Source organism: Hydra vulgaris, chromosome 13 (genome assembly GCF_038396675.1).
Source record: "Hydra vulgaris chromosome 13, alternate assembly HydraT2T_AEP".
Taxonomy (NCBI): domain Eukaryota; kingdom Metazoa; phylum Cnidaria; class Hydrozoa; order Anthoathecata; family Hydridae; genus Hydra; species Hydra vulgaris.
This window is the reverse complement of record NC_088932.1, coordinates 58,748,620-58,769,166: the sequence shown is the minus strand read 5'-3', so window position 1 is coordinate 58,769,166 and position 20,547 is coordinate 58,748,620. Positions and strand designations below refer to the sequence as shown.

At 28.0% G+C, this 20,547-nt stretch overlaps 1 protein-coding gene across 1 annotated transcript; it reads left to right on the top strand.

Annotated features, from left to right (window-relative positions):
* Nucleotides 1-2,406: 2,406 nt before the first annotated feature.
* On the top strand, nucleotides 2,407-9,606 carry LOC136090057 (uncharacterized). The gene is made up of 4 exons (XM_065816165.1): nucleotides 2,407-2,624; nucleotides 2,768-3,470; nucleotides 3,681-4,928; nucleotides 9,460-9,606. Exons 1-4 carry the CDS (start codon nucleotides 2,407-2,409, stop codon nucleotides 9,604-9,606), a joined length of 2,316 nt encoding a protein of 771 aa, XP_065672237.1.
* The last annotated feature ends 10,941 nt before the right edge of the window (nucleotides 9,607-20,547 follow it).

Genomic DNA, 20,547 nt, shown 5'->3' with positions numbered 1-20,547 from the left:
TTTTTTTTCAAAATTTTTTTAAATAGTCATTAAACCAAATAAAACAAAACTATAATGTCGAGTATTTAACATTGGTTTCTAGTTAATATTTAATTGCTTTAAACCAAACAAGCAATTATTTTTCATTACATCTGCCGACGGGAGGCAAATATTTCCGCCTTCAATTTGACGGCCGCAGTTAATTAGGAGGCAGAAGCCATTGGAGGCGGCCTCCAAATGGCTTTGCTTCCAAAATATCTTCTGGAGGCGGTCACCATTGACTTCCGCCTCTCTATTGGCGTCGGCCTCCAAAACATTTTGTCTCCAAAAAAGAACTCTGGCTGCGGCCGCCATTAGAAAAGTGGGAGCCACTGGAGGCGGAAGAAAGAACATTTTGCCACTAAAAATTGATCGGGAGGCTGCCACCAACAGCTTCCGCTCCCCTAAAAAGTTGGCCTTTCGGCAGAAAGTTACTTTGCCGCCGGGCGGCATTATCAACTCTGCTCTTAACAAAAGCCACCAAACCAAAAAAATTAAAAAATAATAGCAGTAATTGCTATACCCTTTTGTTAAGAATGCTATCGGAGGAATTTTTTATTACATTTGGAAAAATAAAAATGGTATCCAATCAAAAAAAGCGTAAACAATTACGTTTACCTTTTTTACAAATAAACTATAAATTGTATATATTATAGTAAATATACAATATAAAATTTATATGATTTATAACTTTTTTGTGAAAAAACTTATGTATATTATTAATACACAAATTAAAATTTAAAATAAATTTTATTATAAAGTTAAATGGTAAGCTCTCTTATCAAACCTCTATTCCAACGGTCTTCTTTAAGTCCACAAACATAAAAAAGATTAATCTTTCAGTTCAAGACAACCTGCCCGAAACCAAACCCTCAATCAATGTATGCACACTCACTGTTCCTATGGCTATATAAATCAGTTGATGTATGTACACTGCAATGTGCTTATCCATATATATCCCATTATGCCTATGCCCTTAAAATAATAGTTTTTTGGACGTCAAGGATGCTCAACGATGGAATAGAGATTTGAAAAGACAGACAGTCTTTTTATGGCTGTTTTCCACAGACGAAATACTCGCGCAATGGGAATTTTTTTGTTGATAAGCATGCGCAGATAAAACATTTTTTGCACTTATGTTGATACAGCGTTTCGCTGCAGCAAAAAAAGAATTCATTTCGACTTTTAGCGAATTGCCATAAGCGAAAACCAATCAAGTTTTGAATATTATATACAACAGTAACAAAATGTCATATACAACAGTAAAAAAAAGCGAAAGCTGGTTGTTTTTAAAATGGTAAAGAAACAAAATTCTTAATCTGGCGTTCTTATTGATTTTCTATGAACTCACTCTGAACATTAGCAAGCATTAGTAAATTCATCAAATAAGGAGCAAGGTTTAAATCAAGAATTTACAAATGTAAATTTGCACACTGTCTATTCCGAAAGTTACACTTTATAAAAAGGCTTATCTTTAAGTGGCCACACGAAGACAAACCTTTTTGTGAAAAACCCTACATGGAGTTAAACCTATTGTTTATTCTTGAAGTCACAGAAATGTTCATATCAGATTTTAGCATTTATTTTCGTATAATTTCTTATAGAAAACTTTATATTAAATTATTATATTACAAAACGATATCACATCTTACATATAAAGACAGAAATATTAAAATTAATGCATGGAAAAAAATTTCCACATGCTTCAAAGTAGAACTTCAAAGTAGAACTTCAAAGTATGTTAAAAAAAGTAATAAATGCCTATAGGTAAACATACAGCGTAAACTTATTCCTGCCATTTTTATTGTTAACAGCGAAAAAAAAAAGCGCAAAAGACGGTAAGTGGAAATCAAAACAGCATTTCGTCATAGCGAAATATTCGCTTTGCGCGAATATTTTGTCTTGTGGAAAACGGCCTTTAAATAAGTAGATCGTCAAATTAGACAAACCTATGTTCTGCGCATGCGTTAGTTTACGGATACTCATTTAACTTTACGACGTATTTTAAAGTCAAATTTTGATACAATCATCAAATTTTGATACAAAAACTTAATTTTAACTTAAATTTTGATACAATTATCAAATTTTGATACAAAAACTTAATTTTAACTTAAATTATGGTACAATCATCAAATTTTGATACAAAAACTGAAATACTATGGATTAAATTACAAAGTCATAAAATGGTTCAGAAGTTATTTATCGTGAAAAAAAAGTGGAAAGAGAGTCGGGGAAATTTGCATACATATCGTACGATAAATTACTCGTACGTGATTGGAAAGAAAAGGAAAGTATTTTATGTCCTTAATATACTATTTTCTTATGAGTATTTATTTACCTTTTTTTTGCTTATTTAAATTTTTTACTTTTTTCTTTTTTTTATCAAAAATGGCGAATAATGTGTTTGACCAATTAGATTTTGAAAAATTAAATTATGATCCTTTTGAAGATATTCTTTTGAACAATCTTTCTGATGACAACTTAAATATTTTTTTAGAAACTCAAATGAGTTTAATTAAAACACCATATTTTGATCCTTATGAATTTAAAATCAAAAAAGATTTAAACTCATTTTCTGTATTACACTTAAACATAAGAAGCATGCGGCAAAATTTTGAAAAATTTAAAGAATTTTTATTTATTATAAATTACTCGTTCGACGTCATATCTCTGTCAGAGACTTGGCATGATTCAGAAAGTCCTCTAGAGTTGAATTCGAATATAGTTTGGCAAATTACAAACTAATTAGCCAACCACGAGGAAGCAATAAAAAAGGCGGAGGACTGGGTGTTTACGTACTTAAAAAGTATCAATTTAAAATAAAAAAGCAATTAAGTGTAGCAAATAACAATTATGAAAGTCTTTTTATTGAAGTAATTAATGCAAAAAACAAAAATAGTATAATTGGATGCGTGTACCGACCACATAGTGGTAAAATTAGATCATTTCAAGACTTTATCGAAAAAAGTATTTTAAAAACAAACAACGAGAAAAAAAAATTATTTATCCTTGGGGATATAAACTTGAATGCACTAACATACCAGAAATTTCCAAAAACAAAATCTTTTTTTGACATGTTATATAAGTACAATGTTTTGTCAGTAATTAATAAACCGACTCGGGTTAATAGAACTTCTGCAACTGCAATAGATAATATTTTTATTAACAATCTCTTAGAAACATCATTTGAGGCAGGAATATTTAAGACGGATATTAGCGACCATTTCCCAATATACATTACCATAAAAAATATAAAAGTTATTCCAAATGATCAACCAAAAATTTTATATATAAATAAACGCAACCTTTCAACTCATAGTAAAAACAATCTTACGAACAAATTATATTTAGAGAATTGGAGTGATGTTTTTAAAAGTCAAAATGCAAATGAAGCATGTAATTTATTTTTAGACAAATTCCAAGAGATTTTTAATGAAGCTTGTCCAAATGAAGTATTAAAAATAAAAACAAAAAACACTTGCTAATCCATGGATGGATAAAACACTTATTAAATGCTCTAGAACCAAACAAAAACTGTATAATAAATTAAAAATAAAAGCACAACTAATGAAAAAAATTATAAAGCATACAATTATTTTTATATCGATCTTTTAAAAAAAACTAAAAAAAATTATTACAGTAAACAATTTACTAATTGTAAGCTGGATACTAAAAAAACATGGGCTGTAATTAATGGCATACTAGGAAAAAATAAAGATAAAACTTCTTCGCTACCCAAACGAATCAATATAAATAATAATGATATATTCTGTCCTAAAGAAATATCCAAAGAGTTTAATACATATTTCACAAATGTTGGACTTGATCTAGCTAACAAAATTACAACACCCCTTAATTCTTATAAAACCTACCTAACACCATCAAATGATAAAACGTTGTATGATTTCGACTTGACATTAAAAGAATTTGAAACGGCTTTTTCTTCGATAAAAAATAAAAATTCATCAGGATTTGACGGTATTCCCAGTAATATACTAATTTCAAATAAAAAAAGCATCAGTAGACCATTGTTCTATATAGTCAAGCTTTCACTGGGCCAAGGAATATTTCCTGATGTACTAAAACTCGCAAAAGTAATTCCAGTTTATAAAAATAATGATCATGCAAATGTTTCTAACTACAGACCTATATCATTGCTTTCTGTATTTTCAAAGATATTCGAACGTGTAATTTATAATAGAATCTTTGACCACTTAACAAAAAACAATTTTTTTTATCCAAAACAATTCGGATTTCAGAAAAATCTTTCAACTGAACATGCGATTATTGAATTAGTCGATCAAATAAATAATGGCTTTAATGAAAATAAATTTACCTTAGGTATATTTATTGATCTAACTAAAGCTTTTGACACTGTTGATCATTCCATCTTGTTAGAAAAATTAAAGTATTATGGGGTAATTAATAAGGACTTCAATTGGATTAAAAGTTACCTTACTGATAGAACACAATATGTTCATAAAAAAGAATACGGAATTCTTAAGCTCCCCTGTGGAGTACCCCAAGGATCAATACTAGGCCCTCTCTTATTCTTAGTTTATATAAACGACTTAAGTAATGCATCAGTGAAATTAAACCCAATTATGTTTGCTGATGATACAAATCTCTTTCTTTCCAACTATAGTATCAAGCAACTTTATGCTGACATGAACTTTGAATTAAATAAGATAAATGATTGGTTTCAAGCAAATAAACTCTCATTAAACGTTAAAAAAACAAAGTATACATTATTTAATAAAAAGTCGCAAGAAGTAAACCTTCCCCTCAAACTACCAGATCTTTTTTTAAATAATAAAGAAATAAAACAGGAAGACTCTTTAAAGTTCTTAGGGATACTTGTGGACAAGCATTTATCTTGGCTTCCCCATATTAAATATTTACAATCAAAAGTTAGTAAAGCCATCGGCATGATGTACCGAGTTCGTCCTTATGTTAATATTATATGTCTTAAATTAATTTACATCTCTTTAATTCATTGTTTTATCAGTTATGCCAATAATACATGGGGCAGCGCGCAAACTACTAAACTTAAAAATATACTTAGTGTTCAAAAACATGCGTGTAGAATTATATACGGAAAAAAAAGAACGGAGCACACGAAACCCTTAATGCTTGACATGAAAATGATGAATATTTATGAAATAAATATTTATCAACACCTAATTTTTATGTATAAGTTTACAAATAACCTAACTCCAGTAAATTTTAATTGTAAGTTTAAAAAAAATATAAATGAAAAGTATTTCCTTAGAACGAACCAATCAAATTTCTTTAAATTGCCTAAGAAACTAAACAAGTTTACAGAGTGTTCAATAGCATTTTGCGGACCAAAAATATGGAACTATTTAAAAAAAAAGAAGCTAAAAAAGATAATATGGTAAAATCATTAAACTCATTTAAGTTGCTAGCAAAAAAACACATTTTTAATTCGGAGGAATTACAAGAACTCCGTTAAGTTTTATCAAAATAGTTTTACTTTTTTATTCTTTGAAAAATTAATTGTACATATCTTCTGTAGTTATTTATGCAATGGTGTATATATTTTAAATCCTTGAGTATTTAAATTTGAAGTTTTTACATCTTACTTTTATCTGCAGTTTATTTGAACATTTTGACGACATTTTATTTTTTCAAGGGGCTCTATGGAAAGATTGTGGTGGTATTGTATCACCCATATCTTCTTTGAGTCCCGGTCTGTTTTTTAAATTGTCTTATTTGTTTATATATTCTATTACGTGATAATCTTATGTAACTTATTAAACAGCAAAATATATTCTAAACTAAAAAAAAAAAAAAATTTATCAAACCGTAGCAGTTTGTTTTTTGAAATAATAATTATTCTAATGAGTTTCTAAATATTTCATGTAGCGTTCCCCAAGGCTCCATTTTGGGACCACTGTTGTTCTTGATTTATATAAACGACCTAAATAAAGCCTCAAATTTAATGAGTATCATGTTTGCTGATGATACCAACTTATTTCTTTCCAATAATGATATTTACAAACTCTTCTCTAGAATGAACGAGCAACTTAAAAATATATTCAAGTGGTTTAAATGCAATAAACTAACTCTAAACAGTAACAAAACAAAATGGATTCTGTTCCATCCTGTCTCAGAAAAAGCTTATTTACCCCCAAATTTGCCCAAAATTATTATTGACGATACTGAGATAAAAAGACACTGTCACAAAGTTTTTGGGTGTTTTTCTTGACGAAAACATCACATGGAAAGCTATTGACTATATTTGCACAAAAATTTCCAAAAGCATTGGAATTTTATATAAATCCAGAACATATTTAAGTAAAAAAAGTTTAACCCAACTCTACTACTCATTTATGCATAGTTATTTAAATTATGCAAATATTGTATGGGGAAGCACAGAAAAAAGTAAGTTACAATGTCTTTACCGCCGTCAGAAGCATGCAATCCGTTTAATTAATTTTGCGGATCGATACACTGATTCCAAACCTTTTTTTTATTGAAATGAAAATTCTCAATATATATGAGCTTAATGTGTTTAATATCTAATGCTTTATGTATTTGTGGAAAAATGACTTATCCTTATCTGTCTTTAAAGATCTCTTTTATGAAAAACCAATAAATAAATATACACTTAGAAATAATTTTCTCACATATGAACCTTTTTGTCGAACCAAGGTTAATAAGTTTTGCATTGCTTGTCGCGCACCGTATCTTTGGAATAAGATTGTTTTGTCAAATTTTGATATATTTCACACTTATCCCACTTTCAAATATAAACTGAAAAATTTTATTTTATCTATTGATGACGTAGTCAAATACTTCTAATTGATACTTTGCAATCTTTGTTTAGAACTTTTATTTTATTGTAAAATACGCTTTATGAAACGTTTTAATTTTTGTTTTTATCTTGTATATAAATGATATAGATTCTATATATAGTAACGTCAGATTTATTTTACACGAAATTTTATTTTATTTATATAGCATCTACAGATTTATTTACACTGTTTATTGAAATTTTTTTTATTCTGTTTTGCTGTAAAATGTCTGAAGCTGTAAAAGGTTCTGATGATAAGATCATTATGATCTTCTTTCAGATGCCTTGTTTGTTTGTTTGTAAAATACGACAAATGTAAACGAGCAAAAAAAAAAAAAAAAAGTCACGTTAAATAAGTTGGTCTTTAAATAAGTAGACAAATTAAGCAGTAAAGGCATTTTTTGTTAACCCAAAGGAACAACACATACGTTTTTGTTAACAAAAAATTGGTTATCGCATGGTTCGGTGTATGTATTTACTTTGTCATGCGAATTATTATTATTTTACGGAATTTTTATAGCGATAATATACAAACTCACGGTGTACATTCTAGTCGAAATTTATATCTTTGTAGTATAGTATAATATAAAACATTTTTTTAAGACAAAGCTTCATTTTTTTTTAGATCAAGTATACTAATATGGAAAAGTATACTAAAATAAAAGACATACTTTAATGATATTAAATGATACTTTAATGATATCAGAGTCGTCTTACAATCAAGTTTACTGTATTCCTAAATAATTTAACTACGCATTTTAGCAAAATATTTCACGTTAAATTATTTATCGTTAGCCCTAAATCTAAAAGTTGTAAAAGTTTGTGATCTTAAAGACGAAAGAAAATTTAATTGAAGTTCTCACTAAAAATTAAGGTTTTTTGATTAAAAGTAATTATTACATGATTGTACGCAGATAAATAGTAAGGAAAGTATTCTGATGTTTTCGCAGCGAAACGAAAGAGAGTTTATTAATTTGTGTCTAGCCTTTTTTATAATGTTAATTTACCTCTCCAAGGCCGAGAAAGCCACTACATCGAGTAGGCTACTTTAGTTGTGGTCGCAACCCTCTCTCAACTCTAAAACTCCGAAACACAAACCATGACGAAAAAGGCCGCTGCGCGGAGAAACAAGTTGAGCGCGGTGCTACCGGGGAGGTGGTGGTGATCGAACTCAGAACTGCTCGGTTATGAGGCGCGTGCTCTACCTCTAAACCACTATTGCATTACCGTTAAATAACAACCTAGACGAGTGTTGTTCAAAGATTTTGGCGGTGTTATGTATATAGCACAATAATAATAAAACGTGGCCTAAACTTAGTTTACTATTTCCTTCTATGCGAATCTTTTAAATAAAAATGGCATTAAAGAAACGATACACTTCATGCTAAACTAAAATTTTGAAAATAAGATCAAAATATCCTTACACAATATAAAAAACAAAAAGTCCTTTTGAAAAAATTTAACTTGGTTGAAATTTGGGCATTTTCGAAAGAAATTCGTTTTTTCCACATGGAATTACAAGTCTATGTAGTACAAAATTATAGTATAACATAAATAGTATCATAAAATTGCAATGAAAAAAAAAAATAAATAAATACCTGCTTTTGTGAGAAGAGTACTTAATAATCGCATTGATCAATACATTTTTAAATACTTCTTTTGTCAATAAGACACTTATAAAAATAAAATAAATAATGAACTTATGAAAATAATGAACAACTTATAAAAATAAATTATCAGCTAAAACATAAGGTACATAAACAAACCAACAATTAAAAACAAAAAAGCTTATTTATATATATTGATCGAATTTAAATATTCAAATAAGTCATAAAAACAAAAACAAAAAAACAGCAGAAATAACAGGATACATTCACAGCAATGATGGTACTAAAGGCACACCTTTTATGACAGTCTAACATAAAAACGAAAGGAAACATCTCTAATTTACCATTCTTAATACAGCTCAGGTAATGTTGCCTCATATTATTATCTTTTCATATAATTAAACTTGAGTTGATACCGCGGTTTTTAATTATGGTCCATAACAATGTCATTACTGTGATGGAAGGTTGATAATAATATTACTGCTTTGTTTTTCTTAGGTACATAAGAAACTAAAGTAGAGTCATTTTGAAAACTAAATATGTTAGAGTAAACTGGTCAATGTAAGGCTGACAAAAAATTTTTCGGTATTTTTCTTTTATTTTTTTTAATGATGCCAGTGTATGTCATTTTACATCCTAGTAATGCACGTGCAAGATGAATGTTTTTAAACAAATTATCAGCTGTTATGAGTCTACCACTTTCATTTAAGTGATCAGTTAGTTCAAGTACTGATGTTGAACAAAGTACTCGAGTAACTATTCATGTGCTTTGTCCAACATCACGTACTCCATTTACTGTACCAATATACCGTTGCAAGTTTATGCAGTAAGAAGTTTCAGCATCACTTAATATCCATATCTTCATTCCATACTTTACTGGCTAAGTAGATATCAACATCTTAAATGGACAACGTCCCCTAAATGTAACTAGTTGCTCATCGATAGTAAGATATGCACTTGGATTGTAGGTGCTCTTACATTAAGTAGTAAACATATCCATTATATTTCTTAAAGATGCAAATTTGTCTTCAAACCGTCTTTGTTTCTCTCTCATCAAATCGAATACATTGTCGCAAGTTAACAAATCGATTTCTTTGCATTGAAGCCGAAAATATTGGTATGCCATCAAATATACTCCAGCTAGGAGAAGAACTCCAATAAACTCAAAAAATCTCATTTACTGTCATGTCAACCAATCCTTTTAGTCTTATTCTACGAGCTTCAGCATTAGTGCGGTTAACAATAATTCTAATCGTTTCTGGTGTTATAAAGAGTTTAAAGGCAGTATCCACACTTTGATCGCAAACCTAAGCTGCAAAACCTTTTTGGGCTTTTATCAGAGATGATAAAAGCCCAAAAAGGTTTGGTCTTTTATCAGAGATTCATTATCAGCTGTAAAAATATCTTCTTCATTGTCTGTTAGGTTTTCGTCAGCTAAGTCATCACTTGAAGATAATTCATTTAAACCAAAAATAATATTATTAGCTTCGACTGCAGAATTTCTTCTTAGACGACTGATTATATTAATTATATTTATTCTAAAAAATCGTTGCAGTGTTTATCAAACAAAATATGTGAAAAAAAAACAACAAATATTTTAGGCATTAAAACAAAATATTTGCAACATAAGCACTCTATTGTTGTTACAATGATTGCATATATAAAATTCATATATGGTATAATTTACTCTTAAAAAAAGATAAGTAAAACCTCATACCTATTAAAAAACAACTAAAACACAAGCAAATGTTAAAATAGACATAACTCATATAGCTATTTATTGATTTACTAACTAAAAAATGAGAAAATTTGCATAGGGTATAAAGATACCCCAATCGTTTTTAATGTAACTAGATTTTTAACTATCAATATTATTGTCAATTTATTAGTAAAACAAAAACATTTTACATTAACAACCTCCTTATATGATAATAAAAGACGTTTTGAACTGGCAGTTCAAATAAACAAAACTTGTTGATGTGGCAATTAAAAATAAAGGGTTAATTAATATATTACAGTATAAATTATCTTATTATTAGTGAAAAAATATCTTCAGTTATACTAATAATTATCTACTAGCATTTTTAATTTGAACGTAATTTATAAGCTATTTGTTTGCATAAAAGTGCATAGAGTATTTAAATTTTCTAGTTTTTTTTTTCTTTATATAATTAATTATATAAAGAAAATAATTTACTTTATATAATTAAGCAAGTAGGTTTTACTGCGTTTATATAACTAACTATATAACAAGTATAGTTAGTTAAGCTTATATACAGGCTTATACCGTGGGGTAGGGGGTTGTTGGGTGCAATTGACCCCCTTTTTAACTAATTATAGTTAATTGCTTTTGGCAAATCTAGCTTATCTACACTTAAACTAACAGAAAAAAAAAGGCGTTTTTGATATTATCATAATAAAAATATGCATTAACTTTATTTTTTGACACTAACAGAAATCAAAAATAATTAAATGAGTTGATCAAATTAGTTTAATCTTGGTTACCTTCTCCCTACCTTAACTACTGTTCTTTGCAAAAATTGTTTTAAATAAATTTGTATGGCTATGAAAACAGCCGTTTTTTTGGTTTACTTGATCCCAGAGTATAAATTGTAATACATGCGATGTTCTCTATGCACACAGTAAGCGCATTTTTGATCTCACAGGACATGCCGTAACAATCCGGTCCAAAACATGAAAAAAATGATGTTCACTAAATCTTTGCATCCAAATGAATTCCGATAAATAATCTGCTATCATTTCACAATTAGTTGGACCCATCATTGTTTTAAATTTTATTTTGGCTCTACACCACATAGCTTCAACGCGATTTGTTGTCACTCCTGTCTGTTGATCAATGAAGTTGTAAGTGTGGTTGACTGTACCGTGTTGATATAATGAGCCTTGCAAACCATTATATGCTGCCCACATATCGCTCCAGATGGTAGTGTAGGAAGGATCCACTCATGTATGATTGGAATCAATGTTGCCGCGTCACGATGTCGACCTGGAATTAAAAAGCCTTTCTTTGTTGCAGGGTCATAGCCTCCATGTAAACACTAAACATATATATATATATATATATATATATATATATATATATATATATATATATATATATATATATATATATATATATATATATATATATATATATATAAATATATATATATATATATATATATATATATATTTATATATATATATATATATATATATATATATATATATATATATATATTTACATCTATAAACATCTCTACATATATGCATATATATATACATCTATAAACACATATACATATATTTGATATATACTTACTTATATATATATATATATATATATATATATATATATATATATATATATATATATATATATATATATATATATATATATATATATATATATATATATATATATATGTATATATATCGTCAGCCAGTAATACAAGTGTCATATTCGACACGGTGTTTAAATTGAGAAATTTGCATTCAAAGTTTAAAGTACGAAATCTCTATATGTAAATTTAATTATATGTTGAAATTTAACAAAGTTGACTAAAATCAATATAAAACTTTGTTTAAATTGTTAAAAAAACAAATAAAAAAAAATTTCCCCCGTAATAAGAGCACTGTTTTTCAAATACGACAAATGTATTTTGAAATCAGAAAATTTTGTCGGAATACAATTGTCATACATGCAATTAACTTGATAGTAGGTGAATTAAGGTCATATTTAATCATGCTGTAACTAAAAATGACTTGAAATTTTAAAATAATTTTAGTTTAACTGTCCATCGCATTTTTTTCTTTAATTCATTTCCGGTAACCAATTTATCGGCATTACATTTAGAAATATACGGTTTTTACTCTGCAAGCTTCTTATATAAAAATTATTAAGCTTCTTAAACAAATATACCTATTAATAAATTGAGTATGATGTAAGGTTTCACTTCCTTAATTTATAAATAACTAAATATCAACAAATTTTTCTTTTTTTACATTAAGCAATTTTTATTAATATTATTTATTTTCGAATAATAGAATAATAGAATAACTTATTTATCACACAAACCTTTGTCTGTGAAAAATGACATAAATAAGTTAAACCTTAAATATAAAAAACAATCATTTCCATTATTGTACCCTTTTTTTTACAATAAAGAAATAAATATATACAATGTTTATTAAAATATTTTACAAAGTGATATATTTAATTGCGCAGACTTTGTGACTTAAAAAGAGTATTATAAAATTCAAGATCATCACCAACAAAATATTTTACCGTTGATTCAAAACCATTATATTTTTTACCTGAAAGCGAAAAACGTGTTGAATCATTTTTTAATGAAGGAAATTCTTTCAGAACTTTCTGTTGATACTTTTTACCAATCTTTCTTCAATTAGCAGACCTGAGAACAATTTTTTAAATTTAATATGAAAAGGTAGATGTTTTTCATGACACATTAGTTTTACTTTTGCAAAAGGCACTTTATGGAAATATAAAGACTTGGAAGCAGGTTTGAAGCTTTTTAAGTTATCTCTGTACATTTGTAGTTTTTTCAATAGATGACAGTAATTTGAATTAGGTAGGAGGACTGTTAATCTCATAACGTCTTAATTTTTTCTCAATCACACTATGTGCAGTCTCAATATTCTGTACTGAACTATGACCAGGTTCACTATACTTCTGTTTAATGAGTGGTATTCCGCTTTCATTATGAAAATTTTTTATCGCCATAGACACAATTAAGTTCTTATTCTGGGGAACACAAGAATCAGACCACAAGATAAATCAATTAATTGATATATTAGGAATTCAATAGTTTATACAGACAACTTTCAAGTTCATTTGCACCTCTACCAGCCAATAGATTCATTCCAAAGTGCACAACAAGTTTTGTTATTCAATGAACAGTGGGCTGAGAAATTATAGCAATTTTGTTTTCGTTTATAATAGAATGCAGAAGTATTAGCAATTGGAGGGGGAAACTTTTTTTAAATCAAAAGTTATAACTGCTGTGGTTTGTAATCTCCATTTGCAACTTTAGCTACGTCACATGTGATTTGCAACTTTAGCTATGGTCACATTTTCTTTCTTGTCTAGTTAATAGCTTACTCTGTCTAAGCTGCAGTACTTTTTGATAATCTTCTTTGTTTTTATACTCTTGACATAAATCACACAAATCTATTTTTGGTTTATGAAATGCTAAATTAAACTCTGTATTAAAAGTTGAATAAAAAACAACTTTTTTTACATTGAACTCTGGGTAAGCTTGTGTAAACAACATGTACATTTTAATTGTACTCAATTACGACTCGAAATACTTTTTGTTAGTCTTCTGTCTGCAATAGTGTGAATCAACTATGGAAAATTAATTATACATTCTCTGATCTTATTTTAGACTTGATTTGGAGTTTTTTTACAAACCATTTTCCTTTCTTTGGGGACATTGGTAGTCCGCTTACTTTATTTACCATGTTATTAAAATCATAGTAAATTTTTCTTTCTCTGATATCTAAAGCTTTTAGAAAGAATAATTTACAAATTCTGCTTCTAACGAATTTTTACATTCTAAATAAATTCTTGAACTTTCTAAAAGAAGTTTCAAGAATTTTGTTTAGAATGTAAAAATAATTATCTCTTTAAAACTGTTCTGCTCATATTTACAATATGAGCACAACACATATTGTAATGGAATCTTTGTATACAAATATTTTATATTTACTTAAGTAAATATAAAATATCTTTTACTTTTCATATCATTTCTTCTAACAATAAAAATTTATATTGTTAGGAATGATAGTATGAATGATAGTAGAAGAAAAAGATAAATTTGTAGGGTCTTCCGCTACATCTCCAGGAGTTTCTTCCTTGATTTGGTGGTTAGGCTGTAATACTATTGACATCGGATTATCAGCATCAGAAGCCATAAAATATTCCATATTTGTTATAAAATATTCTATATTTTTTACTTATCTTTACAAAAAAAACGATATAGTTATAAATACTGTTTAGTTCTTCTGATTACGAGTAGTAATTTTTATTTACTGAACATTTCAATTCAATTCAAAGAAAACAAATAACAATTAAATATTAAAAAGTAAATGGAATGTATTCCTTTTTATTTAAAAAAAGCATGTTAAAAAGTAAAAAAGTGAATATACATAGTTAATTCTAAAGTCACGTGAGCAAATAGAACGCTACTATTGGTCTACGCTAAGTACAACAAATGTACGTGGAGCATCTCGTATAAAAAGTTCATTTACAACAAATGATCTACTGAACTATAATAGAAAAAAATTTAATTAAGCTATCGGATAATTTTTTAGAAATAAGTCCACAAAAAATTTATAGTTTGCATATATAAGTCATTTTTTTCAAAAATGTCGAATACGACACTTGTATTCCGGGCTGACGATTTGTAAAAAATTAGATTTGCCGTCAAATGGTAATACAATAATAAAACCTTAATGAATTTTCAATCTATTTAATGTCTCTGGGAAGCATATATCAAATATACCATTTCTAAACCACATTGTAGATGTAGATTCCTATACCGCATTGTAACTACCAAATTGTATATTCCAAATATACTATTCCTATACTACATTGTAGACGTATAAAAATTAAATAGCTTTAAAATCTGTTCATATAAAGTTTTTTTTTTAATCTGATATCATTTTGGTCTCAACGCTCCCCCTCCTTTTCCCATTGTCAATTATTGTCAAAATTTTTAGTATCCCTCCCCTCTATACTTACTGACACTACTTATGGATGGCCCGTCCCTTACGGTAATAATCCATTGAATTCCATGGGTATTCCATGGAAATCCATGGAATTCCATGAGTAAACCATAGTTTTCCCATGGAAAACGGATGGGTAAGTTTCCATGAAAATTGAAATCCCATGAAATTTTTTTAGGTGAACCATGGTTTTTTTTTTTATAGCTCATGTTGCACCATGGGTTGTACGAATGCGCTTTTAAAGATGCAATCGTAACTTGTAGAGTTAAATTATTTCTAACTCAAGTAAATAATATTTATTGCATTCTTCTGTTTTTCTGCATTAAATAAGACTATAAATAATGTGTTTTTTATAATGCGTTACATTTAAGACGATTCAAACTAAATATACAGACATAAACAACTAGACATATTTGCAATAGCTAGAATATGATGAATGTATGCATTTTATAATGCATCATAATATAATATTATCAGAAATGTTGGTCCCGAGACGTCTCGAGATTCATTTAGCTGCCTTGTTTTTAGTCTTCGTATTGAATCAAAATATCTTGGTCTATACTGTTTTTACGTCTCTATTATCATATTATAATGCATTATAAAATGCATATATATTTTTATTATTTATATATTTAATTATATATTATTTATGCATATACTTATTTTAGCTATTGCCGGTAGCTTTGCTTACTTTGCATAACTTGCAATAATATAGCAAATATGTCAAGTAAATCAGTTTGATTTCTAATGTTTATTTGGTTTACAACAAATAAACTTTTAGTTTTAATGTACCTTAGATAACTAATGTATTAATACACTAGTTATCTGATGTACATTAATGCACTAGTTATCTGATGTACATTAAAGCTAATATAATTATTGTTATGAAACTTATTTAATTATACTTATCTAATATGTTAAGCAAACTTATCTAATATAGCCATTCCAGGCAATTTTTTTTTGTCAATCTATTTCTATATGATTAATAATTTTATATGATAATTTATAGAGCTTAAAAATCTTAAAAAATGGGGGTCTTTTAACTTTAGAAGTTAGGGGAAAGGCGCCGATGATGGCATAGCGTCAATGATGGCATACCGGTCATATTTTCATAAATATTGGTTATGGCAAAAAAGTGATTAAACCAACATGCTTATACTAACTTTACATTAATTTTAGTAAAAATACGTCCCTTATGCACAAATTTTGCTTTTATAATCAACAAAAATCGATTTTGGGATGTGCTGTCGTATTTTTAATCCCTTTAAATATTTAAGATTGTGATTTTATTATCAACTTTGCAGAAATGAAATTTTCATGCATTTAATTTCCAAGTTTTGTGCATTTAGTAGAATACTTATTTTAATTTTATCTTTTGAACAAGGCAGACATTTAAACAAGGTATTTCATTTAAACAAGACAGATTGTTTAAATAAAAATGATGACTTCTTCCTATGATGGCATACTGACGAGTTAGGTGTGTTGCAATATTGACGAGTTAAGAAAACCTTTTTTCTTTCATAAAAACAACATATTTGTTAGTGAAGTGAAAAGCAATTTTTACTTCACTAAAAAATTTTGGGTTTAAAAAACACATAAAACGCAATATCTCTTATGCGCATGCGCGAAATTCTACACTGCTGCTGCGTGGCACGAAAGGGTTAATAAGGATGATTACGCATAATTTCTGAGGGAAGACTCTAGGTTCAAATGAAATTGTCAAGTTACCCTTGATGCTAACCAGCTCCATCATCCCCTATGCCATCATAGGAGCAGTAGTTGCCTATGACGGCATACTTGTGCTTTTTTTTTTTTTTTTTAAATAAAAACAACTAATATAAAAATAAAACTGGTAAAAACTCTTGGGGTAATTATTGTTCTACATGTAACAAAGAATGTATCCATATCAAAACTTTTGTTCATGGTCTACAGGATACTGAATAATGAAGCTTCAAAGTTAAGTATGCCATCATAGGCGCCTTTTCCCTAATTGGATCCAAAGTTCTGATGATTTTTTGACAAAACGTGTTTTCCTTAAGTATGGAAAATTTGGCGTGAAATGGCACCGAAATAAAATAAAAAAACATCAGAAATCAAGGGCAAAATTCCGTGTTTTTGGGCAAATGTCAAATGTTTTTTGTAGCGCCGTGGAATCGCTATCTAATATATTAATATATAAGCAGTGTATCGGATAAGATTAGATAACTATTGCACAAAAGATTACTATCTTTTTTGCTTTTTTTTTAATGGCTTTGGTTTGCATAAAAATGTTTTTATATATGCTTTTTTTTTAATTTTTTTGGTTTGCATAAAAAAGTTAAAATACTTTATTGTATGGTAAATGTTTATTCAGTATTAAAAAACTCTATTTCATCATAAATTTTTTATTTAATTTTAGTTCTGTTAACTTATTTTTGTCTTTTTGTTGACGCGACCGTTCAAGTTGGCATTTAGTTAGCGACTAGATCTAGTAGGGATATTTATTATGTTTTTTCTTTAGAATTATTAGAATATGTAAATGATATAATAGTTTGTGTATAAATTCTTTTATATTTACTTTATTATTTTATTTAAATTACTACATTATAAGCCGACAGGTTTGACTGGCGATATAAACCATGTTGTTCGTAATTTATATCGCTTATAACATTGTCAGTTTTTATATGCACTTAATATTTTTATTAATAGTTCAAAAGCTGTCTAAAAAAGCGCTCGCTTTATAAGCGAGAGGTTCGGAGTTCGACTCCCACCACGTCCCTGGAAGTACCGCGCTCAACTTAGTTTCTCCGCGCAGCGGCCTAGCTCAGCAAGGTTCGTGTTTCGGAGTTAAAGAGTTGAGAGAGGGTTTCACCACGAATAACAACTAAAAAGTAAAAAAACACAAAAAAATGAGTAGCCTCCTCGACTGTAGTGGCCTCTCGGGCCTTGGGGAGGTGAATAATCTAAAAAAAAAAAAAAAAAAAAAAAAAATAAAATGGTGAATTGAGTTTAAATTAACCTGAAAAGATATAAACGTAATATCTGGGATACAACTTGTAAAGATGTTCCAAGAACATGTTAGTTGAAGAAGGAAAACTACGGTAATGTTTTAAAAATATCAGAAAGGGAAGTTAATTAATGCACAGATTTTACTTCACAGTTAAATATAAGCATATAAAAGTAATGTTTATAAATAATACATTATTATTTATTATAATACTATTATTTTTATTTGTTTATATTTAAAAAATATATAAAAATAAATTAATTTATGGACACACTTTAATATTAATTATGTTTTTACATTACTATACTTAATAGATTGCATATTTATTATAATTGTTAAGTTTGAAATAGTAAAGTAAAAATATAATAAATTTTTGAATTTAACAGTGTGCGCTTAAGTTCTTTTATTTTAACTTAATCATTTTATTTAAATTACTGCATGATAAGCAGGTACTTTTTTGCTACTTTTTTCTATAAAAATGTTATTCAACATTTGGCAACCTTTATAAATGTGTATAATGCGTAATTATAAAGTAATTTATAATAGATAATAATTATAAGTAAAATGAATTAGTAAATAAAGAAAATTAGTATGTATATAATAGTTGTATGATATGTTGTCTTGATTGGTGATATGGACAATGTGACATACTCTGGTGAAAACAATAATGAATATCAAAATGTGAATGGTACTACGTTTGACGTTTACATGGTTCTACAGATACAGTTGGCAGTGCAATCGCACTTATAAATCGCTTGATGCTTTTTTTCGAATGAATATTGTAGCGATGATTCTTTTTAATTTGTTGAAACTTAAAGTTATTAATTATCAAATTTATATACACTATTTTTATCAAACAGTTGATATAAAATAATAAACAAGTAAATTGATATATTTTCTGTAAAAATTGTTTTCTTAATCTATTTCAATTGTTTATCCCTATGTATATCACTTATAGTATTACATTACTTATAAATTTTGTTTTATTTTTCAGTATGTACATAAGCATGTGTTAAATCTTGTGGGGGAAGTTTTAATGTGTTAGGTGCATTATAGTTATTATTTTTCAAAGGTTTGAAGGACTCAACAAGATTTAAATTTTATTTTGTTTATTGATTTTATTCGGCGAAGCGGTCCCATAGATTAAGAGAACTCAATAATATTAGCGACTTGAGAGAAAAATTTGCCTTTTATAATTTTATAAGAAAATTTAAATAACATTAGATCAAAAAAACTTGAAACCAAAACATGCTATTTTAACTTGAAAAATCAATGAGTTTTCCTTGGAAAGGTGTTCGTAATACCTAAGGAAACTGCATGGTTTTTCCATGAATGGAAAATCATGGAATTTCCATGGGTATTTGGAACACTTTTCTATGAAAAACTTATGGGTTTTCAATAAAAAACTCATGAGTTTTCCATGAAAACTTGTTCCAAATACCCATGGTTTTTCAATGGTTTTTTTCATGGGTTTTCCATGGAAATTTTCCGTAAGGGCTATGACTCTGTTTTAGTGGTCTAAAATTTTCTTAGTTCCATATGTATAGCGTTACATACAAACGTCTGTGAGTGTGAATGTCTTTAGCATATGTTGAGTTTGCAGACATTATATCGCGTATAATATATCTATATAATGAGAAAACTTTAAATTTTATTTTAAATTTTAGAAATCTTTTTTGCTACATTATTATTTTTTTGCTATAAATATATAAAATATATATATTGAAAAAGTTTCAAAATTTATTACGCTAAGAGGAGATCTTAAACCACTGAAAACGACACTGATGACAGCCTAAATGACACCTGATGACAGCCTAAACCACTGAAAACGACACTGATGACAGCCTAAATGACACCTGATGACAGCCTAAATGACACCTGATGACAGTCTAAATGACACCTGATGACAGCCTAAACCACTGAGCTATTAATAAAATGCATTTAGCAGAAAACAAAAATTATAAATTTCTTATAAGCTCTACGTAGGCAAAAACACTGTGCGCATGTTAAGTTTTTTGCTGTTAAAGTTTTTTTTTCATAATAAGTTATTTTACTAAAAATTATTCAAGTAAATAAGAAATAGGTATAGAAATAATCGGTGTGTAATAGATATGTATAGAATTGGTAGGTATGGTAAAGACCCATATTTTACGGATCCAGAAGCTAGGATATATAAAAAAAAAATATAGAAAAGTTCGGCTTACAAAGACCCTGTATTCTTACGGTTCCGATCAGCTAGTATATATATATATATATATATGTATATATATATATATTCTTCTCTCAGGAAAAAACAGTCTGTGAGCTTATGGGCTCACTCTTGGTTGTTTTGTATTAAAATGTGTTAAATCAAAAAACATGTGTTA